We start from the raw sequence: 27,456 nt of genomic DNA, 5'->3' as shown, positions 1-27,456 counted from the left end.
GCTCTCCATGCTATTATATCCTGTGCAAGCTTCTTCATCTCCCAGTACCTACTGTAGCCTACATCCTTCTGAATCTGCTTAGTGTATTCATCTCTTGGTCTCCCTCTATGATTTTTACCCTCCCAGCTGCCCTCCAGTGCTAAATTTGTGATCCCTTGATGCCTCAGAATATGTCCTACCAACCGATCCCTTCGTCTAGTCAAGTTGTGTCGCAAATTCCTCTTATCCCCAATTCTATTCAATACCTCCTCATTAGTTATGTGAACTACCCACCTAATCTTCAACATTCTTCTGTAGCACCACATTTCGAAAGCTTCTATTCTCTTCTTGTCCAAACTATTTATCGTCCATGTTTCACTTCCATACATGGCTACACTCCATACAAACACTTTCAGAAACGACATCCTGACACTTAACTCGATACTCGATGTTAACAAATTTCTCTTCTTCAGAAACGATTTCCTTGCCATTGCCAGTCTACATTTTATATCCTCTCTACTTCGACCATCATCAGTTATTTTACTTCCCAAATAGCAAAACTCCTTTACTACTTGAAGTGTCTCATTTCCTAATCTAATTCCCTCAGCATCACCCGACTTAATTCGACTACATTCCATTATCCTCGTTTTGCTTTTGTTGATGTTCATCTTGTACCCTCCTTTAAAGACACTGTCCATTCCGTTCTTCCAAGTCCTTTGCTGTCTCTGACAGTATTACAATGTCATCGGCGAACCTCAAAGGTTTTATTTCTTCTCCATGGATTTTAATACCTACTCCAAACTTTTCTTTTGTTTCCTTTACTGCTTGCTCAATATACAGATTGAATAGCATCGGGAGAGGCTACAACCCTGTCTCACTCCCTTCCCAACCACTGCTTCCCTTTCATGTCCCTCGACTCATAACTGCCATTTGGTATCTGTACAAATTGTAAATAGCCTTTCGCTCCCTATATTTTACCCCTGCCACCTTTAGAATTTGAAAGAGAGTATTCCAGTCAACATTGTCAAAAGCTTTCTCTAAGTCTACAAATGCTAGAAACGTAGGTTTGCCTTTTCTTAATCTTTCTTCTAAGATAAGTCGTAAGGTTAGTATTGCCTCACGTGTTCCAACATTTCTACGGAATCCAAACTGATCTTCCCCGAGGTCCGCTTCTACCAGTTTTTCCATTCATCTGTAAAGAATTCGCGTTAGTATTTTGCAGCTGTGACTTATTAAACTGATAGTTCGGTAATTTTCACATCTGTCAACATCTGCTTTCTTTGGGATTGCAATTATTATATTCTTCTTGAAGTGGGTATTTCGCCTGTCTCATACATCTTGCTCGCCAGATGGTAGAGTTTTGTCATGACTGGCTCTCCCAAGGCCATCAGTAGCTCTAATGGAATGTTGTCTACTCCCGGGGCCTTGTTTCGACTCGTGTCTTTCAGTGCTCTGTCAAACTCTTGACGCAGTATCTTATCTCCCATTTCATCTTCGTCTACATCCTCTTCCATTTCCATAATATTGTCCTCAAGTACATTGTCCTTGTATAAACCCTCTATATACTCCTTCCACCTTTCTGCCTTCCCTTCTTTGCTTAGAACTGGGTTTCCATCTGAGCTCTTGGTATTCATACAAGTGGTTCTCTTCTCTCCAAAGGTCTCTTTAATTTTCCTGTAGGCAGTATCTATCTTACCCCTAGTGAGACAAGCCATCCCTGCTTAGCCATTTTGCACTTCCTGTCGATCTCATTTTTGAGACGTTTGTATTCCTTTTTGCTTGCTTCATTTACTGCATTTTTATATTTTCTCCTTTCATCAATTAAATTCAATATTTCTTCTGTTACCCAAGGATTTCTATTAGCCCTCGTCTTTTTACCTACTTGATCCTCTGCTGCCTTCACTACTTCATCCCTCAGAGCTACCCATTCTTCTTCTACTGTATTTCTTTCCCCCATTCCTGTCAATTGTTCCCTTATGCTCTCCCTGAAACTCTGTACAACCTCTGGTTCTTTCGGTTTATCCAGGTCCCATCTCCTTAAATTCCCGCATTTTTGCAGTTTCTTCAGTTTCAATCTGCAGTTCATAACCAATAGATTGTGGTCAGAATCCACATCTGCCCCTGGAAATGTCTTACAATTTAAAACCTGGTTCCTAAATCTCTGTCTTACCATTATGTAATCTATCTGATACCTTTTAGTATCTCCAGGTTTCTTCCAAGTATACAACCTTCTTTCATGATTCTTGAACCAAGTGTTAGCTATGATTAAGTTATGCTCTGTGCAAAATTCTACCAGGCGGCTTCCTCTTTCATTTCTTCCCCCCAATCCATATTCACCTACTATGTTTCGTTCTCTCCCTTTTCCTACTGACGAATTCCAGTCACCCATGACTATTAAATTTTTGTCTCCCTTCTCTACCTGAATAATTTCTTTTATCTCGTCATACATTTCATCAATTTCTTCATCATCTGCAGAGCTAGTTGGCATATAAACTTGTACTACTGTAGTAGGCATGGGCTTTGTGTCTATCTTGGCCACAATAATGCGTTCACTATGCTGTTTGTAGTAGCTAACCCGCACTCCTGTTTTTTTATTCATTATTAAACCTACTCCTGCATTACCCCTATTTGATTTTGTATTTATAACCCTGTAATCACCTGACCAAAAGTCTTGTTCCTCCTGCCACCGAACTTCACTAATTCCCGCTATATCTAACTTTAACCTATCCATTTCCCTTTTTTAAATTTTCTAACTTACCTGCCCGATTAAGGGATCTGACATTCTGTGCTCTGATCTGTAGAATGCCAGTTTTCTTTCTCCTGATAACGACGGCCTCTTGAGTAGTCCCCGCCCGGAGATCCGAATGGGGGATAATTTTACCTCCGGAATATTTTACCCAAGAGGACGCCATCATCATTTAATCATACAGTAAAGCTGCATGTTTAAAAAGTAAGCAGAAATTTATAATTTTGCGTGTTGTATTAGTCCGATTTGCACTACTTATTGTCACTGTCTACGTAAACACGTCTCAAAAGTATGTGTACAGTGTTATGCATATTGGGTATTTACTCTGTTGTCAGCTGTCAAAAAGGTTACAAGTGTTTTGGTAGCATCAACGATTGTTTGTTTTGTATAAAAATAGATTAGAGAATCTGTATTAAATTTTGTTATAGGAATGGAATGAAGTGTATGAAATTTTTAGAAATGTTAAATATTGCTTTTGGTGAGCCTTTTATAAATGAACCAAGAGCATACAAGTGGTATTAACATTTGAAGGCTGGCCTTAAAGGACAGCGGTTTTACAAGCGTGGATAAGATTGAAAATGCATTGTTAAGAGACCTACAAGCTACCCCGAGAAAACAGTTCCTAAGGAATTTTGAAGAGGATAACATTGCTGTAAATTAACAAATAAAGTTCTTACCAAAAAATAAAAAATAAAACGCATCTCGTATGTCAAGCTTTTTGAATTCCAGAATCCACATACATGTTCGAAGAAAATTTCAGCAGTGTTTAGAATAGCTATTGCGCACAAATTTCAAGCAATATGCCTCAGAATCAGGTGAAGAGTGACCGAGATAAAGATTTAGTGTTCCACAAGCATGAAAGGTTTTACGTGATTTAGAAACTGTCTATAACGATCGGTTTCCTCCCAAGATTATTAGTATTCCTTCGTGGCAATTCCACTAAACCATGCGGCTTATTTTCGCGTTCCTTCCTTATGCGTCCTATTGGACGCGGCTGACGTTTGCATAAATTGCAGCCCTTTGACTGGGACTGGTGATATTAGCCAACAGTTCTTTCTGGGTCGCCTCTTTAACACACGCTGTAATAACGTTAGAGACGTTCGAACGCTCGTTACTCCGCAAGTACCTCCTCTTCATCGTATTCTGCACATTTTCTTGCAATGCTAGACGATTATCCATCACTTCGGAAATCGAAGTATATCAGTAATTATACAAAGTTAACTCACTGACACTGGCAACTAAGATCATACGAACAGAAATGACGTACATCACTGCACCTCCAGACAGGTAACAGGCAACAGATTTTGGGTGCCCCTGTAGGCTGGTGGCAGCCTTCATCCGGGAAAGGCCACTTCCCCCACCAAAAGCGCTGCTCGCTCTTGAGTTTACAGACTGACTATACCAGTATGCATAAATTTTTTGACTTGAACAGTGAATCAGTGATGTTAAAATCATTGCAGCATCACTCAGTAAGGTTGTAAATAGGAGTATAAAGAAAGATAGGCAGGTATTTCTCTGCCTAGTAAGAGTGGCAAGAAACAGAATTCAGATTATCTTGCGTGGTCAGTGTGAAAATTTCATCTCCACCACTGAAAATGTTGAGCATCAACGTACGAAGTTGACAAGTAGTGCACAAGACACTTTAGATTAGGTATGTTCAAAGCAAAGTTGTGGAGGATGGGAAAGAACCTGCTGTGATTCATTAAAAGCAGAGAGCATCCCTGCAAATTTGAACGTAGCCCAAGCCTCACAAACAATGAATGAAGCCAAAATTAGCATAATGAAAACCATGCATGAAGTAAAATTCTGTTTACTGACATGCCAGAAATCCTAATAAATTTGTTTGAAAATGAAAGCAGAAATGTACTGAAGTCATCTTGTCCAGACACTCTGCCAGCAAAGACAATGAAATGGAGGATGATATAGTGAAGACCAAAATACTAAACAACTCAGATCTGTTTGACACTGCAGAAGATTACACCTACTCCAGTCTGGTCACTAACATCACCTCTCCCATCAAAGGCAGGGCTACCTCCACCACACACCGTTGGGTGGCTTGCGGAGTGTAAATGTAGATGTAGATGTACCTGTGTAGTCTACAAGCTAAGCTGCAACCACTGTGCTGCATTCTATGTAGACACGACAACCAGCAAGCAGTCTGTCGGTGGTCAGTCATGCGGACAAACTGTGGCCAAGTAACAAGTGTACCATCCTGTTGCTGAACACGCCGCCAAACATGATATCCTTCATTTCATTGGCTGCCTCACAACCTGTACCAAATGGGTCCTTCCCACCAACACCAGCTTTTCTGAATTGTGCAGATGGGGACTTCCCTGCAATAGATCCTACGTTCCCGTAGCCCTCCTGGCCTCAATCTTCATTGGTCACTGTCCTCACCCATCCATCCTCTTCCCTGTTCCCATTCCAGCACTACACAGCCGTCATTCCATCACCACACTCAGTCTCTTTATTTCTCTCCTTTTCCTCTACCCCCCCTCCCCCGTCCCACCCCAACTGCACCTCTCCCCTATCCTCAGTCTAACCTGCAGCGCTTCGCTGTCTGCCACACCCACCATACTATCCCTCGCCCTCCCGCTCCAGCCACTTCTTTACCCCCACCCAGTCATCACTCCCTTCATGCACTGGTGCTGCTGGTCGCAGTGTGGTTTCAGTTGCTTGAGATTGCAGTCGTGTGAGTTGCAGTTGTGTGTGTGTGTGTGTGTGTGTGTGTGTGTGTGTGTCGGGAGGGGGGGGGGGGGCGGCATGCGCATGTGTGTGCTTTTGTTTCTGTCTTTTGTTGACGAAGGCCTTAATGACCGAAAGCTATAATTGTGAGAATCGTTTTGTTGTGCCTATCTGTGACCCAGTATCTCTGCAACACTATTATGAAATATTAACGTACCCAAATTATGTAATGGCACAACAATGTGTGTCAAACAACTATTTCATAATAGTATTGAAGCAATGATTTTAACTGGTAAACAAAAAGGAAAATCAGTGTTCATGTCAAGAATCCCATTGGTAACTCATATGCCATTTTCTTAGAAAAGAGTAAAATTTCCTGTGAAACCAGCAATTAATAATAATAAGGCTCAGGGCCAAATATTTCACCACTGCAGAGGTAATTTGGAGGAAGCCTGTTTCTCACATGGTCAGCTCTACAATGGGTTTTCGCGTGTTGGACAAGCAGAGAGTATATATGTGTATGCGCCACACAATCAGACCTGAAATATAGGTATATAAGAATGTAATTTAACAATTTACTTTATATGTAATATATTTGTCCGAATAAAAAAAAAGAGCAAAGAAGTCTCTTTCGCTCCAATTTTTTCATCCATTATTACATTTATAAAACTACTGACAGAAAACTAAAACCATAGTGAAGTGTGGCCACACACCGTTGGGTGGCTTGCGGAGTATCAATGTAGATGTAGATGTAGTAGCTGGTAATTGTCATAATAAAAGAGTAACAGTTTTTAGTGTAATTTCAGAACATTCCAACTTTTGCTGAAAATGATGATATTGTTGCAGAATGTACATTCAGAGGAGAGGAGAAGAGATTGTGGCTTGTGTGGAAAAGTACTGTGGAGCAAACGAGCTTACGCTATTCACTTCCGTATGAAGCACAGTGCTCAGTCTAAAGTTGGATTCCGGTGTCGTATTTGTCAACAACGCTTTGATTCTAAAGATGAAAGGTAAGTTACAATATCTTAAAACACTGTGTATGTCCTTTGGGCTAATATAACAAAGAAAATAATTGATTAGTGACAATATAATGTAAATAGATGGATAAAAAATCTACTCATCAAGCGGTGGCAGGAGAACGCACATACACACAAAAAGGTTTAACTTTTGAAAGCTTTCGGAGCCAGTGGTTCCTTCTTATGGCATAAGAATTAAAGGGGAATGAAAAAGGGGGAAGGGAAAGGACTGGAGAGGTTTAGCAAAGGGGGTACCGTTCAGGAAACTCACCTAGAATGCCAGGTTGGGGGAGACTTACTCAATGGGATGAGAAGAAAAACTTTTCTTTCTCATTCCGTCCATTAACTCTCAACTGATCCAGGTTCTGGGTGACTTTTCTGAACTGTACCCCCTTTCCTAAACCTAAACATCTCCAGTCCTTTCCGTTCACCTCTCTTCCTTCTCCTTCAACTCCTTTCCTCGGAGGAGGAGAGGGAGCCACTAGCTCTGAAAGCTTGCAAAAGTTAAACCTTTCTGTGTGTGTGTGTGTGTGTGTGTGTGTGTGTGTTCCTGCTGCCACTAGGTGAGTAGATTTTTTTTTTTTTTTTATCTAGCCGTTTACGTTATACGTATGCCCTTTGCCAGTTTTAGGGATATGAACCTAAATTCCTCTAATTTTGCTGCTGGCATAGATGACACAGTGCTTAAATTGTAGTATGGGGAATGGGCCATTTGGATTTAGACTTTCCATGGTTTCTCTAAAAACATAAAGGCAGGATTGTCCCTACAACAAAGCCATGATTTATACCTAAGAATATTTGTGTTGCTGTTTTGTTTAGTGGGAAACTATTCATAAAAGTATCAAAGATTTTCCAGAAGTCAAGAAATTAGATGTCAAACAGGTTTCTACTACATACAGCATTTTCAGTCTTCTAAATGAATAGAACAAACAAAGTTTCACATATTTGGTGCTTGTGTGTCGATGTTGGTAATGTAAGTCTGTGATCATACCTAGCCACAAAACAATGAATGAATTGTTTCTTTTTCCATCCACATGTTGAGCTTTGTTGTTATAGAGATCATATGTAACTTGATATGCATCTGGTTAAAGGCTATTTGTGTAGCTCATTACTAGTTACATTCATTTTGACAAAGACAGTATCCATTCTGTCCCAGTAATGTGATTGTTTTCATTGGGTAAGTTTTTTCAAACAAAAACGCTGCAGAATAGGTGTTAGAAATTGCCAGCGCAGCAGGCTATTACATCTTGTGCGGATCAGTGTGTAATTCATCAAAACATTCATTTAGAAACAAAACTGACACTTTAGTATCAGTGAAGCAAAATGAAAAGGAAGCTGGAATATAATATTTTACAAGCTACCAGCCGAAAGAATATTAAGTTCTGTCAAACAGTTTGAAAGCATTAGTAGTCTAATGCTCACTTCATGCAAGATTCATTTCTCTTTAATATTGATTTCCTGAGTACTGTTGGAGGAGAGCTAGAGTTATAGGTGTATGGCTTCGGATTATTTTCCATAACAGTGTCCAGATGAAATTTAAGAACATAGTTCCCTCGCCTTTTTTTATAAGTGGATCAGGAAATGAAATGACTAGTAGTCATCATACTTTAGCTTGCAGAGTATGTACGGCACTGTCTGTATGTTGTCAACAGTTGACAGTGAAACATGCAAAGCAGTTATGTTTAGATCATGGGAGAGAAAAAAGTGTCTCATGGAAACCTTATTTTACAGTATTTACAGAAAACATCTGTAAGAAACACTTCGAAGTCATTACTAAGCAAACAGTGTTGATCAAAATTGTAATTATTTCTCAAATGCACTTTTGCATAAATCAGTGGTGGTTACAGAAAAACCTCAAGGAGGGGGCACTAAAGGTATCTTGAGCTACCTTTACTTTTACCGTAATAAAACATAATCAAGTCACATGCAAAGTTTTAAGAAAGTTTTATTTAAGCTGATTATATACTTACATAAAACAATGCCATCTTATGATATAAAAATGTTACAGTCATGATTCTCTTCCTTAAATGATGAGTTCTATACACCTATTCTTCGTGGCAAATTGGTTAATTACGTCATCAATAGGACAATCAATGTCAGGGTGAGTGTTCAACAGAGCTAAGCTATTAAGTCGATCCTCCTTCATTGTTGACCTCAGCCATGTCTCTGTATGCCACAATGCTGGAAAACTTCTTTCTGTTGTAGCAATAGATGCAGGTAGACAAGCAAGTATTTTGTACAGTGTGTGCAAAGTAGGACAGTCAGATTTAGGACAACCATTTTATTATTCACAAAAAGTGAACAGTTGATGTAAAGAAGTGCCTTTTTGACTTAAGAGCAACAGCCATGGATACTGTTCAAAGTGATTATCATGCACTAGTCTGCATTCAACCTGTCCCCTCCTGTTGTGCTTGGAAGTAGGAAAGATATAACCTTTTTCAGGTTTCCTTGGAGCTGTGAGAAGCTTGTGTTTCATATCATCACTAATATTTCCTGATGCTAATATATCCAAATAATTGCCAATATTTGTGGGAATAAAGGAATCAGTTGACGAACTTCGTTGTGGAAGTGCTGAGTTCTGCTTGTTCATCTGGTGGTGGTTTTTGCAGCTGAATGGTGACCAGAATCTTCACGTGTTTCTACATTTCTTTTTCTTATTACGTAACGATACATTTTATTATATTGTTACGACATAAGTAAATTAGATGCCAATTATTCTCGAATAAATAAGTTATTTGCTCTGAAAAATGCAAAACTAGTACACTTGGCACTAAAACACACAGTCATACTCCACCTATTTCTAATATCACTAAGCACAACATGGACTGAAGTCTGTGGTAATAGCCAATAATTGCAAATTTTAACTTGTTATCACTTCCAAGTTACCACGACAATTGTTGCTTTCAAACTGACTACTCTGCTTGCCTTATATATGTCACTCAGTTGTTTCAAGAACATTCCCTGCCAGAATATTCGCTTTTGGACTTTTATGGAGTGTGAACAAATACCTACTATGAAAGCGACAAGCCAATATGTACCAATATAAGGGGGGCGTCCATATGTATCCACCACTGCCATCAATACAGTACTGGATATGCCTATTACCTTAGTCTGTCCTTTGTTGTTGACTCTCTTCTTGTGTGAAACCTTTTGTTATCCATCCTTTGTTGCCATGATCACTAACAGTTCTGTGTTTCCCTAGAAAAGGAGGTAAACTTCAGAAGAAGAGCAAGGAAACAGATAGCACGAGGAGAACTTCCTGATAACGCAATATCCTAAACCAGTTGTCTCTTTAATGTCATCATAATACCATTATAATCAAGACCCTCTGTGCTCATTCTTCCATAGCATCAGTACTTTCTCTCTTAGCCACTTCACCTGCTCCTCCATAACCCAGTGTATCACATTTTTATATGTTGACCACCACCTCTCCAATAACTTCCCAAAAACTCACGCCCCTATAAAACTTACAAATGATAAACACCACTTCCATCTTGATGTGCACAATACCCCCGAGCCTAAAATGTTTGTTCTGTAGTGTCTGGCCCAATATGATGATCTTGCTGAGCCCATTGTAGCCAGTCATTTCCTTCCAAATGTAATCTGCAAACAGATCTCTTGTCCATTTCCACATTTTCCCGTAACCGTCCGAGCACTGTTATGTTAACATTTGCAAAGGAGCACTGCCTCCCAAACCCCACCTCCCGTCATTACCACATCCTCCTCCAGGGTGTCAACTATCTAGTGTCATACGCTCCCCACTCCCCCCAAAGTGGTCTTCCACTCCCCAACAAGTTTCAGGAATATTGTAGCCTACATGGATCATATCCTTGTTTTAGAACCAGGTGCAAGACCTACCTTTTGCACACGCCAGCAAGTCCTACTGTAGTCCCATCACAGGCATATCCTGTCATATCAGAGGCAGGCCTACCACACCAGTCAAAGCAGTCATATCAGCAGATTTATTTTATTTTATTTTATTTTCCATGGCTTCATGTGATCAGGTCATTTGAAAGGCCAGGAGCAAAGTTGACAGCACAGTGGTGGAACACACTAATGTTCGCAACATGCTTGACCTCAGTAGCTGCTTCATAAATAGTACCATCAGTCCTACTTTCCCCCTCTCCCTGACCCCTCCTTCCACCAGTACCAGTTCCTCTGAACTACATAGACGAGAATTGTCCTTACAACATTTCCTTCACTCTGGCAATCTTCCTGGCGTCAATCTTTACTAGTCCCTTTTCCACATTGAATTCTACCCCTGTTCCTATGCCCCACCCCCACCCCTCCAATTTCTCATTTTACACTCTCAACCATCCTCTCCACTGTCTTCCTTTTCTTTTGTTCTGTCTGTTCATCCCAAATCATTCCATATCATTGTGTACCACATGCCACTCCCTGCATCTGCACCAAAGTTAGCTCACATGTGGCATAGTCCTACTTGCTGCCTTTCCCTCCCTGCCACCCCCCCCCCCCCCAACCCTCTTTCTTTCTCCTCGCCTTCTTTCCATCTCCTTCCTCTCCTCACCCACTCCATCCAAAACAACCCCCAGTCTAGTTCATGTGCCTGCCAACTGATGAGTGTCTCAAATGCAATGTGAATTGTTCCCAGTAATCTTGTTTTGATGAATGCAGAATTTGAGTAGGAGCAGGAGTGTATTTAAAATTTGATACACTGTCTTTTCAGAATACCCATTGTTGTCCATTTTGAGATTATTAACTTTGTTAACACACAAAATAAGGGAAAGGCAACCACTCACCTGTAGCAGATCTATGTTTGGAGCACAGAAAACAGCATTCACACTAGCTTTCAAGCAGTAGCACTTTGTCTTAACATGGCCACAACAGTGTGCATTTGAATGTCTATGTGGTTGTGTTTGTCACTTGTGTACTATGCTAGAAACAGAGCTAATGCACAAAGGCTAGTGTGAATGCTGTTTCCTGTTATGTGTTTCTGTGCTCCATGCACCAATCCGCTATAGGGGAGTGGTTGCCTTTCCTTTATTTTACACATTTCTCCAGCTATGAATTTCCGTCGTTGTTATTTATTTTGCTGAGTTGATGCTTGCCCAAATAGCTGCAATTTCTGAAAATATTATATCATCTGTCAGTGACTCTCCCTAGTCTCTTTCATTTTTTTTATTGACTGTGATTTCCATTTACACATTGTGACCTTTAAGTTTCAACATTCATCTTTTAGTAGCCTGCAGTTCATTATCACCGCTACAGAACTTTTATTTTCACCTGTTGCTTTTGCGTCATTCTTGTACCTTTCCCTCCATCTGTTCCCGTGATATGTAGTGACTTCCAGCTCGAAAGAATCTCACACTCTAATGTAGTGCATAGAATATGTAGTTAAATTGTGTGCTGGATTAATACTTTGGCTAGATCCTATTAGGTATTACAAATGATGATGGCATCGCGCACAAACTACAAGGTAATGGGTTTGAGTCTTGAGTTAGTATACTCTTTTTGACAATAAATGTCATAATTTTCCATCAGTAAATCATTGCCACCTATCATTTTTAATACTAACAATGACCTACCTATCTATCTCACGATCCAGTTTCTTTGTCTACTTATACATGGCAAGTTCAGTTGACATTATTGTAACAAGTAAGAAGGTTCCCCTACTCTACATTAAGTAATGTTGAAAATTGAACCTAATTATTTAGATACTATTCTGCACCGATACATACCTACATTTTTTTCCTTGTTCAAGTCACTGTAATTTGTCACTGGCTAGATTTTATATGGTCTTTGTATATTTCAGGAAACTGCATTACCAAGTAGATCATTCAGGAGAAAGTCCATACCATTGTGCTGAATGTGGCAAGGGGTTTGCCTCAAAATCTGGAATGTATGGCCATCGGCAGCTGCATACTGGTTCTGGTATCTCAAAGTGCGAGTATTGTGGCAAGGAGTTCACCGTAAGTAGAGTAACATAGTCAAAAATCAGTGTAAATGACACATTTTCAAATGGATTTTTAAGTTTTGTTCACTTCATTCAAGAAAATAGTTTCAGCATGGGGGGGGGGGATCCTTATGAACACTTTTTTAATTTTCGCAATTCATCACTCTTCTCTCCTCCCCCAGCTATTCCTTTTGCACGTTTTTGCATTTTACTGTCGCATGTCACACCTCGACACAATGATTTAAAATTATAAATGGGATTTAAGATGGAAGTACCTTGTCACCACTTCTCTTAATCATTGTTACGGGTTAACTTACATAAACAGTAATGAAAAAGTGCCATACTATGACATATCAGTGTTTTTGGTTTTACTTTTGGGGGTGTGATGAAGGGAAGTTAGAAACCAAAAATAAAATACTATAGGCTTCTGACAAGCAGAATTCCACAAATTGAGACTATTCGCCAATAGGACAGGCAGTTGTCTTGATAACAACTAAAAATCTGTTAGTAATCCACTTTAATGGTGGAAATTAAGAAGTCAATATGGTAAAAAATAGTAAATATATAGGCAGCTTTGTTGATTCAGACAATAACATGGATCTGGGAATTGCTAACAGAATACTGTCTGCTTCCAATTTCTACCACTGTGTTCTGCTGTTACTATGGGACAGAAGTTTTCCTTTATCCTCCATGACCAGTCTTCACAAAAACATACCTGTTCCCAATTTTGGCACATGCTTTTTAAAACAGTGACGTTAATTGCGCCAGTCAGAAATAATGCTTTCCTAATATTGTCTCAAGATTCTTTTTAAAAGAAAGATTTAGATGAAGACCTTGCGGTTTAGGTAGAAACATATGATCAGAGACGTACCCATATATCAGTGATGTCAAAAACCAGGCACATTCTGTGTTCATACACACACAATGGAGTTCATGCACAACCACATAAAGCCTGCTCAAGTGAAGAACAGATAATACGGCCGTCGTGGTGGTGGTGGTGGAGGTGGGAGGAAACGGGATGGTGGTTTTGGAGGGAAGGGGCTATCATAGTGAAAATCTTGGATTCTGTGATCTCTCTTACTTCCGCTGATAATATTATTGCACTTGCCACTTTCAATGTATATTTTTTTTCTGAAATCTATTACCCACAGTTGTTAATGAATCTGTGTAGGTGATTGACAGATATGGCTATTGTTATTCAAACTCCACAAAGAGATGAGATTGTTTGAAGAATGTTGGATACCTCAGATGAAGTATATGTCATTACTGCTTTGTTGTGAATTGGATGCTTGTGAAATTAAGTCAAATAATCAGTATATACACATTACTCTTAAATCCTCGACATGTGTTTGCACTTTTATTCTTTGTTTTGATCTCGGTATCTAATTTGAAAGATGTAAGTAAAGAATAAAAAGCTGTATTCATACAAAGAAAGTTCACCTGCCAAAAAAACTGCAGTAATAACAGGGTGTATACAACCTGGGACAACCAGGAAATCCGGGAATATTTTCATCTGGGAGAAAATCAGGAAAAACCCGGGAATTTTTTGGAATTCCAGGAATTTTTCATTATTTTAGCTATCAGTTAAATTTTTGTAATTCTGACTGGTAAGAATTGAATCTCTAGCAAAGAATGTTACTGTATCCTGCTACTTGATAATGATGCTGCAGCAATAAAATATAAACAAGAGGGAAAAAAAACTTTAATGGCAAAGGAAATGCACCATTTACAACAGCAAAACACCGTGCACGCAAGCGTTTGCAAATAGCAAAAATATGTCAAAGGTCATAGGGCGAAGACTGTGTAATTCTTTATAACAATAAACTGCTTGCTATGAGCGTGACCTCACAACTGTTCACATTAGATTCGTTCGACCAGTTGCCAGCGGGCTCATGCGCGTACGCAGTTGACTAGCGTATGAGCAGTACCTTCTCCCGCTTCCCGCTACATGAAGTGTGGCTGTTATCTGTATCGGCAGTAGCAGCAAGCAGCCAGATGCATATGAGAAAAAATTTTCTCGCCCGCCCTAGCTGCCAGATTCACGCATGCGCAGAGTTGGTCTCAGTTGTGGTGGGGAGGGGGCTAGTCTCCACGTGACCCGTGTTTGCGTTTATGTGAGTTCGCTGCTTCTCTTCGTTTACAGCTCCCACATCAAATGATAACAAAATGGATTTCTGTGGCTGGGAATTATCAAATGAATTAAAATACATTCACATAATTACAGAGGGCAGAAGTATATTATTAGTTTCAGTTTTCCGATTTCATTGAATTTCTAAGTTATTAGCAGACAAACATTAATCACCTTGCAGAACAGTGAAGTTATTTTTGCAAGTTTGCTAAAGAAAATTGGCTTTATTAAGGCAATCATTTTTTTTGAAATAAAGTGTTTCATTCCACAGTATTGGGTAGTTCCAACTGTTCGCTGAATTTCAAGTGCATGTTATCATCTTCTTCTGCATGTGGCATTATACTATAATAAAGAACCAAGAATGAGATCATACAATATTGTTTCTCCAAGAAAATTTACATCCCAAAAACCACACTGAAAAGCTTAATATCAGATGGGACCTACTTCATTGTGAACCTGGAAAAAAACAATGTGCACTTCAAGCCGTTATGCATTTTTAGTATGGTTTACAAAATTCCAATGCTCTTGGGAGTATCCTCTGATGCCCTGTTTCTCTTGTGGTGTAATGTAAGCTCTCTTAGTGCTTTATACTTAGGAACACGCTGACTTCCTACACCAATGCAGCTGTGCACGCGCAATAATGCCTGTTTTCTGGCACTCTCTGGCAACTGCTAAATCGAACCTATTTCTAACAGTATCCAGGTAGTATTGGGAACGGTGGTTTGAAAAGCGTTACTTTCAAAATAAATTTCTTTTTACGCAAGATGAATTATGTTACGTGTGAGAAAGTAGGATGAATTTCTAAATCGCAGAGCATTTAAAACTGAACACTTTGAGGACCAGCCACTTACAAGAATTTTGAGCCCACAAGACCAGACATTTATGTCATAATTTTAAATTTACTGGCACATTTGTGTTATGTATCTTAAAGTATTAAACACGCAAAAAAAGATCAATGTTACATGTGAAAGCTTAGCTTCTGTTATAGCTTTTTAATCTTAGAGACTAATATTATATGTGGAAGCTTAGCTTTTCTTGTAGCTGTACTATGTATAGTAATGTAAACCGTTAACCTTTCCTTCTTTGTGTGTTCGCGCTACGTAACCAGTAATCTTGCTATTGGCTGACTATAACAGGTGTCCTTTGCTCTGAATATCTGCTGTCATCGGCTGGCAATATCATGTGGGGTGAGATATAATTGGATTATAAAAGGACATCGAAATCTCAGTTTCAACGCTTTGGAAACTAATGCAATGCGTTTGGTGTAATTCGAATTTATACTTTCGTAATTCAAAAATATGCACCGTATATGTTGCTGCAAATCAAAGGTCTTTCCAAAACTCCCCCCCCCCCCCCCCCCCCCCCTTCCTGGGAATTTTTTTTCCTTGTCCCCGTATACAGCCTGAATAAACGAATAGACAACTAATCTTTTGATGGGAAATTCAGACAGGAAATGTTGTATAAGAGCTCCAAATATCAAATGGAGGACGGGCTCTTCACTACTGCTGGAATTGAAATATACCTCCTCCAACACTGAGACATGTTATAATATACGGGGCAGTCAGATGAAAATGAGACTTGTGGGGGGAAAAAAGTAAAGAAACTGTTTGGTATTTCAAAAGTAATCTCATAACTGTTAATATATGTCTTTCACTCTGATACAAGACAGTCAGTGTCTTCATGGGAAAATGGTTGCTTTTCATGGAGAACCATGATTGTACCGAGACGTGCACCTCTTCTTCAATTTACTTCAGACGAAGAGGTGCATACCTGGGTTCAGTCATGCTTCTGTAGGCAACCAAAAATGGTTTTTTGTGAAGGAATTGATGATCACGTCTTACAGTGGGATAAACGTATTAACAGTTAGGGTGATTACCTTCGAAATAATAAACAGTTTACGTAAACAGTGGAAAATCCAGGATGAAATGACAGTATTATGAAAAGGATAGATTGTTACTTATCATACAGTGAAAATGTTGCATTGCAGACAGGCGCAGCAGAAAGACTGCTAAACAAGAAATCTTTTGGCTGAAAAGCCTTCTTCTGAATTAGACATTAGACAAGAAAAAACGTTTTTTGTCTAATTCAGGAGGAGGTTATTTGACCAAAGCTTACTTGCTTAGTAGTCTGTCTGTCGTGTCAGTGTGCAACTCAACATTTCCAGTACATGGTGAGTAGCAACGTATCCTTTTCATAACATTTTCAAACAGTTTATCTACTTTTTTTTATTTCTCTTTTTCATTGACTGTGCCGTATACAAATTGATGTCAGTCATTTATTTTATGCTACAGTAAACATATTAGTGCTGCTATATTGTTCTCTAGAGATTTTGGCAGAAGTATAATGCACTGTTACTGCTTTTACAGCGAAAGGACAGCTATAATGAACACCTTCTCATCCACAATGGTCCAAGACATAAATGCCCTCACTGCCCAAAAGAATTTGTACAAAGATCAAACTTAGTCAGACATATAAGGATACATACTGGTAAGTGAACCTTCTCTTCACTAGTTTTGTCTCATTCATCAAATGATGTTTGTAATAATTATAAAATTTTAGTATCTGCTGAGTTTTCCAATATTTTATAGTAATACATCTCTGACTTTGGAATTTTTGAGATAATGTATTCCACCCAGGACATTTCAGTAACACATTTGTGTTTATGTTAGCTAAACATATCTGCTGGCTTAGAAATACTATATATTTCAGCCTGCTTCATTGTAAATATTTATGGATTAAGTCAGATTGTGAAAGTAGGAGACTGCAAAATTGATGGATTACTACTTCTACAAACCATTTAAAAGAACAGGTCCTTTAGGGCAAATTAAAACTGTACTTCGATAAGATTTGCAACCATACTGCATTTTGCAGGTAATGCTTCAGTGTCTCAGTTATTACACCATTCTTCGAGGACTGATACAAAGTTCTGGTCATTTCACCCAGTAGTCATAATGTCCAAACAGGATGGAAGTGTGAAGAACTGATTTGAAATGAGTATTGATGTTTCACAGTTAATATTAACCAGGATAAGAAGTTTTCAATCAGAATAATTATCTTCCACACATTCAGGTTCTGTAATAAGAATGGATAGACTGAGGGTTATATCAAAATATTATTGGAAAAACTGAAGTGCAGTAACAGATATATTAGTACACGAGACCTGTCTTGATGAGTAAATGTGTCTTGATTAGTAAATGAAGAGCTAATGGAAAAAAAATTGTGATACAAATATAAAATCACTATTCATGAATTTATTAGTAGCAATCGTTTTCATGATTCCCATGTTTTGCTGCAAGTACCTCAGGTACAGAGTGAACTATGTGATATTTGCATTCAAGAACTAGCCAGAAAATATCCTGACATCCTGTAATTTTACACAAACCTTTGATAGTATTATGGACATAATTATATTTTATGTGATGTATTGAAAGGAGGGGCTTGTATTGACAATATGAAATCTGAAAGGTAAAGAGATAGTTGGGGCAGCTGCCTTTCCAGTAGTTGCAGGGGCAACAGTCTGGATGATTGATTGATCTGGCCGTGTACCAACAACCAAAGCGGCTTTTCTGTGCTGGTCCTGCGATCAACTGGAAGCAAGGAGAAACTGCAGCCATAATTTTTTATGGTGGCATGCAGCTATACTGTATGAGTAAATGATGATGGCATCATTTGACCCCAGTTTTGATCTCCAGGTCGGATATCATCATTGGGAGAAACAAAACTGATGTTATATGGATATGAGCATTAAATATGCAGATTGTTTAAAAAAATTTAAAGAGGGAAATGATATTAGGAGAAGAATTGATTGCTGTTCACTGCCAAGATGATGCATTGAATTGCCAATTGGCACAACGAAAAAACTGTTACGCATAGCTTTCTGGCAAAGCCTTCTTCAGCAAAGAAAACACACACATTCACACAAGCAAGTATACCTCATGCGCACATGGCTGCTACCATTGGCAGTTCCAACCGGAGTTCCGATTGGAGCTGCTGATGGTAGCGGTCATGTGTGCTTGAGGTATGCTTGCTTGTGTGAATATGTGTGCTCTCTTTGCTGAAGACATTGCCCGAAAGCTATAATGTGTAACAGTCTTTCCATTGTGAGAGTCAGCAACTCAAGGGGCCATCTTTACAGTGAGTAGTAATCTATCCTTTTTCTAATATCGTTGATATTCCTACGTGGAGTTTCCATTTGTTAGAAAGGGAAATTGCTAAGTTAACGTTAGATATACTGGGAATTAGTGAAGTTGAGTGGCAGGAGGAAAAGAACTTTTGGTCAGGTGAATACAGGGTTATAAATATAAAATCAAACTTGGGTAATACAGGAGAAAGTTTAATAATGAATAAGAAAACATTAATGTAAGTTAGCTACTATGGACAGCACAGTGAACGCAGTATCATTGCCAAGACATGACACCACAGTAGTAAAAGTATATATGCCAATTAGCTCTGTAGATGGTGAAGAGATTGATGAAATGTATGATGAAATAAAAGAAATTATTCAGGTAGAACAAAAAGTTAATAGTTGTAATGTGGGATGGAATTTGGTAGTAGGAAAAGGAAAAAAAAAAAAAAAAAAAAAACATGGCAGAATGTGGACTGGGGAAAAGAATGCAAGAGGAAGCCCTCTGGTAGAATTTTGCACAGAGCATAATTTAATCATTGCTAACACCTGTCTTAAGAATCATGAACGGGGGTTGTATACGTGGAAGAGACCTGGAGGTATCAGAAGGTTTCAGGTTATTATATAATGGTAAGACAGAGATTTTGGAACCAGATTTTAAATTGTAATACATTACCAGGGGCAGATGTGGGCTCTGACCACAATTTATTGGTTATGAGCTTAAAATAAAACTAAAGACATTGCAGAAAGGTAGATATTTAAGATGATGTGACCTGGATAAGATGAAAGAACCAGAGGTTGTTGCGAGTTTCAGAATGAGCACTGGGCAACTACTGACTAGGGCAGGAGAAATGAATACAGTAGAAGATGAATGGGTAGCTTTGAGAGATGAAATTGTAAAGACAGCAGAGGATCAAATAGATAAAAAGGCCAAATCATTGGATAACACAGGAAATTAATTGATTGAAGGAGAAAATATAAAAATGCTGTGGCTGAAGCTGGCAAAAGGAAGTGCAGAGGTCTAAAAAATGAGATTGACAGGAAGTGCAAAATGGCTTGGCGGAAGTAGCAGTAGGATAAATATAATGATATAGAAGCTTATTTCACTAATGGAATGCTAGATACTGCCTACAGGAAGAATGATAGATACTGCCCACAGGAAAATTGAAGAGGCCTAAGGAGAAAAGAGAGGCAACTGTTTTAAAATCAAGAGCTCAGGTGGAAAAGAAGAGGAGAAAGGAGTACATAAAGGGTCCATACAAGTAGATCAACTTGAAGGCAATATTATGGAAACAGAACAGGATGTAAATGAAGATGAGACAGGAGATACGAAATGGTATGAATAATTTGACAGAGCACTGAAAGACCAATGAAGATGAGACAGGAGATATGAAATGGTATGAATAATTTGACAGAGCACTGAAAGACCTAAGTCAAAACAAGGCCCCAGGAGTATTACTGAACTATCAGTTGGAAAATCCTAATATAAATTCTTTACATAAGAATGAAAAAACTGACAGAAGCTGACTTCAAGAAAGATAAAGTTGGGTTACCAAGAAATGTAGGAATGCGCAAGATAATATTGACCTTACAACTTAAAAGGTAGTTTAATTTTTCAAATGCTATAAACGTGAAGTTGTCTTTCCTTAGAGAGCTTTTGAAACTGTTGACTGGAATACTCTCTTTGCAATCCTGAAGGTAACAGGGGTGAAATACAGGGAAGGCTATACACAATTTTTACAGAAGCAAAACAGTAGGTACGAGATTCGAGGGGCATGGAAGGGAAGCAGTGGATGAGAAGTGAGTGTGACAGGGTTGTAGCTTATTGCCAATGTTATTCAGCGTGTACATTCAGCAAGCAGTAAACAAAAGTAAAGAAAAATTTGGAGTAGGAATTAAAGTTCAGGGAGAAAAAATAAAAACCTTGAGGTTTGCTGACGACATTGTAATTCTTTCAGAGAGGGCAAAAGACTTGGAAGAATAGTGGAATGGAATGGGCAGTGCTGTGAAAGAATATAAGATAAACACCAGCAAAAGCAAAATGATGATAATGGGATATAGGTGAATTAAATCAGATGATGCTGAGAGAATTATATTAAATAGCAAAACACTAAAATTAGTAAATGAGTTCTCCTATTTGGAGCAAAATAAGAGGTGATGCCCGAAGTAGAGAGGATATTAAATGTAGACTGGCAGTGGTAAGAAAAGCATTTCTTAAGAAGAGAAACTAGTTAACATCAAATATTGATTTTTAAGCTAGGAAGTCTTTTCAGAAAGTATTTTTGTGGCATGTAGCCATGTATGGAAGCGAAAAATATTGATGATAAATGGTTGAGACAAGAAGGGAATAGAAGCTTTTGAAATAGGGTGCTACAGAAGAATGCTGAGGATTGGATTGGTAGAGCACATAACTAATGAGAAAGTAGTAATGTAAAATGCTTGGGAATTTATAAGTTGGGGCAAATGCCTACAATAAATGCCTCGGCAAATTCCCGAAATTCATGTGTCGGGGCATGTTAAAGAGTTTTAAAGATTAATTGATAAGTGGTGCTAATAAAAAAATTCCAAGCTGATATTTTTTGTTTGTAAAGGTGTTTTTCAACACTGCTTCTTTAGTGGTTGGGTAAGTAAGTTAAAAAAGCTGCCTGAGAGTTAGTAGAGAGTTGTTAGGGGAAATAAATTGGGCTGTAAATATAACTGTTTACGTTTAAAGAAGTCAATTCTTGGGGTATTACATAAAAAAAAAGAAAGAAAACAACATTCAAGTTGAAAACTAATTTTTGAAATAAAGTATAGTTTGTATTAAGTAGCCTGTAGGTAGTATTTTCACTTTTACTGTAGTATTGCAAAAAAATTAAAAAAATATTCTCAGTCAGTTTCTTGATCATCATAAGTTGAAGAGTTATGAAGTTCTGACTCTGCCTCTGCCTCAGATTCTCCTGAATCTAATTCCTCACTCACTACTGGGTTCCTTTCCATTTTGTCTTAGCTTGGACTGTTCAGTATGGGTTTTTCCTTGGAGTCAACAGGATTAGGTCATGTTCATTCTCTATTCATCAACTTACAGGTATAGGGAGCTCTCCCTGACGCGCGTGCCTGTTTCTTTTTTACTGTGCATCCATCCAAAAGTGCTGAAAGAATGCTTTGTAGCAGCAGATGTAACTGGTGCACCCAGAATTTTTATGGTGACTTCTGCCAATTTGCAAGCTCCTCTTAAACCGTGCCAATACAATAAAGGATTTACAACATGATTTTTATCTTTCTGAGGGTGCGGAACCACTTCTTCCCACATAAATTGTCTGGACCAAATTCCTTGTTGGTCCCTATAATCAGCCAGGTTCTCTCTACCCTGAATAACATTTAGTCCCTTGTTCTTTGCTGTGCCACAAACAAAGGTTATTGCATCAAGAATCTTGATAGGCTTCAGGTTACTACCTTGTTTTGCTGAATGAAGATGATTAACTGCAAGGTGGATAGAAGACCCACTCATTTCCTTCGTAGCTTGGAATTTAGATAAGCTCGACTTTTCTTCTGCAGACTATAGTGGAGAGGATGTTATTTCTCAGTGAGAACTACTTCCAACTTCTTGAATTTCATGGCAATTTTATGAACTTGAGGCTCATTTAACTCTAAAGCTGTAATCAAATGATCAGTTGTGTTCATGAATTGTATATCATTTTATCGACTCTCGCCCAGAAAACATCATCATCCAGAACTTTCTTCTTCATTTCAGGCTGCGGATATGACTGCACCTTTTTGTTTACAATTAAGACAGCTTTGTTTGACTACAAACTTTCAAGACAAAATAGATGACTCCCCCATCTTGTCTTCTCTGGAAACTACAATGTAATCCTATCTTTGAAAATTTTTTCAGCTGATATTTCATCGAACACTGCTTGTTAAATGTGGCTGTGTTTTACTGTTTTGACAACTTTTACTACATTTGCCATTAAGGTTTTGATTGTTTGACAGCCTAAAATATCTGAGCACTACAATTTTAATAGGTGAGCTAGGCACCCGAGTGGATCGGCATGAAGGGACTTATCCTTTACCAGGTTCAGTGTGGTCACCTATTACCACCAGAAACTTTTCTGGTCCATGCTTCTTTGAAACATTTGTGGTAAGCTGAGCAAGGTACTTGGCATAGTGTGGCTGTTGCTTTTAGTCATTACAAACTCAACAAAATGTGGTTCAGGCTTTGAAACAATGATGTTAATAATGGATTTATTGTTGAGATTACTGTAGCCATTGTACAGCAGATGATATCTATAACACAGAGATGAGATTAACTTCCTTCTCGCTCAACAACATGGACTTGAATGGCTGTCAGTCAGTCAGACCAGTGTTGCCAATTCTAATTAACTAAATAACCAGCAGAATTGCATGAATTACCTGAAATCACGAGCCACTCATTCAAAATTTCATCTGCTATTTGCAGTAGCTTGTAAAAGTTAAATCTCTCTCTCTCTCTCTCTCTCTCTCTCTCTCTCTCTCTCTCTCTCTCTCTGTGTGTGTGTGTGTGTGTGTGTGTGTGTGTGTGTGTGTGTGTGTGTGTGTGTTGCCCATTTGTAAATGTCCTGCCCACATCACTATGAGGAGGTACTGAACAGAATTGGGGAGGAAAGAAATTTGTGGCAGAAAATGACTAGGTGAAGAGTTCGGTTGATACGACACATTCTGAGACGTAGAGAGATCACCAATTAGTATAGAAGGGGAGTGTATGGTAGGTAAAAATTGTAGAGGGAGACGCAGCAGATGAATACAGTAATCAGCTTCAGAAGTTGCCATAGTTATTCAGAGATGAAGTGGCTTGCTCAGGATAGAGTAACATGGAGAGCTGCAACAGACCAGTCTTTGGACTGAAAACAATAACAACAACAAATGTTAAAGGAGCTATCATGTGACACAAGGAAAAAATGTATGTTATTGTAAAGGTCAGGTATTGGCCTGTGTGGATGTTTTTTTGTAGTGACTGTCATAGGCTAGAAATAACATAGACAGTGCATATGCTTGTATCTGACTTGTTGAGGTTTAAAACCAACACGTAAGTCATGTGATGCATGGCAGGAAGCTGAGTTTCTGTCGTGTGAAGTGGAGCTAACAGGTATTCCCATTTAAAGCTGAGATGAAGCATTTTGTGTGCATAGTTAAAGAGGTAGCTTAACATACGAGACATCTATGCACTCTGTCTTTAGGCCACGAGTGGCCTACCGGGACCATCCGACTGCCGTGTCATCCTCACGGGAGGATGCAGATAGGAGGGGTGTGGGGTCAGCACACCGCTGTCCCGGTCGGTAAGATGGTATTCTTGCCCAAAGACGCTACTATTCGGTCGAGTAGCTCCTCAGTTGGCATCACGAGGCGGATAAAATATTAACACTAGGAGGACTGGCATTAGTGAACTATATAGGAGGACAACGACCTGTCATTTTGACAGATGGAGTTTTCCTCCTTTGTTTTCAGTTTTACTTCTTAAGTTACTTCAGTAAGGTGTCTTTATAGGTCAGTAGTGCATTATGCTTATTGTAAAAGTGCATTATGCTTAAAAATTTCTAAGAAAGTGTATTTAATTAAATAAAGACAATTGAAGTAAAGAATACACTGTAAATACAAAATCAGTTTAAAATGAACTTAACAAAACAAAAAAAACCACACATTTTTTTATCTGTGTGACTTCTACTGAGTCAAAGCCTCAAACAGTTCATTAACGTATATTTAGTAGGAAAAATGAAGTAAAATGGACACAAATTGTTGTAGAAATAACGAGAAAATAACATTCTGTCTGTGTATGACACCTTTTCAGTTAAAGCCACCATCTTTGTCAGAACACTTTGCACACATATACTGAGCACTACCAGAACATGGATGACAGAAATTTCTTGCACTGCACACACAGATTTTTAGTTTTGTTCTAACTTTTGCATCCTCCTATCTGGCACTTTTTCTGTACCGGTGCTTTACATATTTCAATGGTCACAATGAGTGTTTGAACAGGTTCTTTCCTGATTGTACACACACACAGAGGTGAGCTCTTGTGCTAATTTGAAAAGAAATGTTCGCTCGTTAATTATTTCTCCTGTTGTCTCTCTGTAAAGGATCCAGGTGTCGATTCCAGCAAGGCCCACGATGTTGAAAAAACACATGCATATGACGTGTACAGACAAAACATCTGGTCCAGAACACCAACTCCAAATGTAGTGGAATTGTAGCAGCTCACAGTTTCAGGGACTTTCTTCTGTCTTTGTTTGTCCACTGCAACTGACTGGTGCATTGTGCTCAACAGAACATTTTTCTTCATATTCCTCTGATAGGAAGTAATTTTTGTGTCACGAGATTTGTATAAAATAGTATCATACAAATATCCGGCGGTAGACTTCACTGGTGGAGGAACTTTTCTTTGGGTTTCCTCCAGTGTACCCATCATGATCGTGTTCTCCCACTTCAGTTGCTCCGCAGGATGTTTGGCTGTGAAGAAATTGTTTAACAACATGCTCTGCAACACATATGTTAGTGGGTGTTTCACTTTGTTTACCCAAGTAAGGAAATCTGTTCACCATATAGTGACTACTGCCGTCTGCTGCAGGCCATAACTTGAAACCAAATTTTTCTGGTTTATTACTCATGTGTTGTATATAGCAGCACCAGGCTTTGCATGCATAGAGCTGCTCATCTAAAGTTATAGATGCACCTGCTTTATAGTTCTGGATACAGTTAACTGCAAATGAATTCCAGCCTGGGGTAGCTGCTGCGAAGCCATTGATCTTTAGTCTTTCAGCCCAAGTGTGCTTCTCATCGAATCTTAAAAATTGCATGACTTCTATGAACTTATTCCTTCCCATAGTGCGAGAAAAAAATGACAGCCCCCACACTTGAGACCACAGAAGCTTTAGGGGGAAATTCTTTTCTCCATACAGTCCATGTACATACATTATACCCATGGCAGCTTCTAATAGGGCAGTGTTAAATACTCATGTGTCATCCTGGAGAAGTTCTTGGGCTCTAATTTGTGTAAAGTTTTTTATGTTCTGTAGAGTATTATTGTCTATCAACACCTGCCATGCTCTCAAGTAACTATCTACAACTATAAGTTTCTTAGCATGTCGTGTTGGCCCAAGAGTTTCTACCAACACATTGTGACACCCTAATCTTTCCAGATGCATTCCCTGGTGCTATTAGAGTCCACACTGTTCCATCGGCTCCAGTCTCTGCATTTCCAACTTCCAGATGGATGCGACTTTTCCCGCTTCTTTCTTTGACTGGGAGTAGAAATTTGTAGTGCCACTGGAATCAAACATCTAAGAACTGGGTTGTATGGGTTCTAATATTCATCTTCCAATTCTGATGATTTGCCTTATTCTGTTTTATGGGCCTGATATTCAGTGTCATCATTACAACCTTTGCCATCGTTACGACCTTTGCCGTCGTTACGACCTTTGCCGTCGTTACGACCTTTGCCGTCGTGACGACCTTTGCCGTCGTTACGACCTTTGCCGTCGTTACGACGTTTGCCGTCGTTACGACGTTTGCCGTCGTTACGACCTTTGCCGTCGTTACGACCTTTGCCGTCGTTACGACCTTTGCCGTCGTTACGACCTTTGCCATCGTTACGACCTTTGCCATCGTTATCAACCAATTCATCACATTCAAAAAATCTTGTCCTTCAGAATCTTGTTCTGGTAAATTGTTCATGTAATTCAGTAACTCTACATCTGAACAAAAACAATGGTGTGCCATAAAAATGAGGAGGAGCGCTAAACTTCCGCAGAGCACAACAGCGTGCTGACAGAGAACAGCAACTAAAATATGTTCACCCTTCCACTAATTAAAGTAAAATGTAAAGAGATAGAGTAAATGAGATCACAACAGTGAAATAAAATAAGTCAAGTGGATGAAAAATCCGTTGTTACTCCTTTACAGACATAAAGCATAAAAAATATCGCACCAGTCAGAATTACCAGCTGCAGCACTTTAAGGTAAAAATGATTGTAATTCATTCAGTTTTTGTAATAGATGTTTGTCTTTTACAGAAATTATAGACAATCAAGGTACATTAAAAGTCATAAAAAATAAGACTCCTAAATTAAAATGTGTGCTATTTGTTAAATGATAAACATCGGTCAGATTGACCGGTACGCTCCTTCTAGTGTTAACACATTTATTTACAATATATAGAAGTTGAAACATGGGGAATACATAACTAGGGGATGCTATGAGTCCGTCATCAGTGTTGTGGTAGATAAATTGTTGAATTGTCCTTTGCACAAATTGGTTCACATTGTAGCATTTGCTGTTAAGACTAGCTAGCATTAGCTGTTAAGACTAATGGCGTCATACTGTGTTGATGTATTCTCACTGCAAGTCCTCGGAGATCTGATGTGTGAGCTTGGTGTGTGGTTCCTTAAAAGACTTGTTGATAGAACAAATGAATGTAGTTAGTGATTTGAAGCAATGTCATCTGATGGTGTCTATGGTGCCAGCCGTCGTAGATGGCAAGCTGTAGAGAGAGTGCAGGTGTGCTCGTGAGTGTTAAGTTGTACCATCTGCTGTGGAGATGTGAGCAGCACGCCGTGAGTGGTCAATGAAGACATCATTGATACTGCAGATTTTAACAATTGAGTGAATTGTTATGTTACTGTTTCATGTATTATAGTACAGGTAACATAAGTTGTTGTTTTAACATGTGCCCAGGTGAAACATTTTGACCACTTTTTCAGTGACAGAATTAGAGTTCTTCAGTGACTATCTGTTTTTGTGAATCTTGAGTTTATGGTTTTCCATGGGAGTAGAAGAAGCAGCACAACCTTGGCAGACAGCACTATATTTCTGGTAATTCCTTGACATACATGTGAAATGTTTTATTATAAT

General features: G+C 38.8%; 1 protein-coding gene across 1 annotated transcript in view; it reads left to right on the top strand.

Moving 5' to 3' along the window:
• The window catches only part of LOC126418637 (zinc finger protein 665-like), a 75,302-nt gene that overhangs the window by 32,976 nt on the left and 14,870 nt on the right, over nt 1-27,456 (top strand). Inside the window, exons 3-5 of the mRNA XM_050085489.1 lie at nt 6,257-6,420; nt 12,200-12,356; nt 16,835-16,955. Coding sequence (XP_049941446.1) covers nt 6,257-6,420; nt 12,200-12,356; nt 16,835-16,955 — 442 coding nt within the window. The remainder of the gene's footprint in view (nt 1-6,256; nt 6,421-12,199; nt 12,357-16,834; nt 16,956-27,456) is intronic.

The sequence above is a fragment of the Schistocerca serialis genome, chromosome 9 (assembly GCF_023864345.2).
Source record: "Schistocerca serialis cubense isolate TAMUIC-IGC-003099 chromosome 9, iqSchSeri2.2, whole genome shotgun sequence".
Lineage (NCBI taxonomy): Eukaryota > Metazoa > Arthropoda > Insecta > Orthoptera > Acrididae > Schistocerca > Schistocerca serialis.
This window is presented reverse-complemented; position numbering and strand designations above follow the sequence as displayed.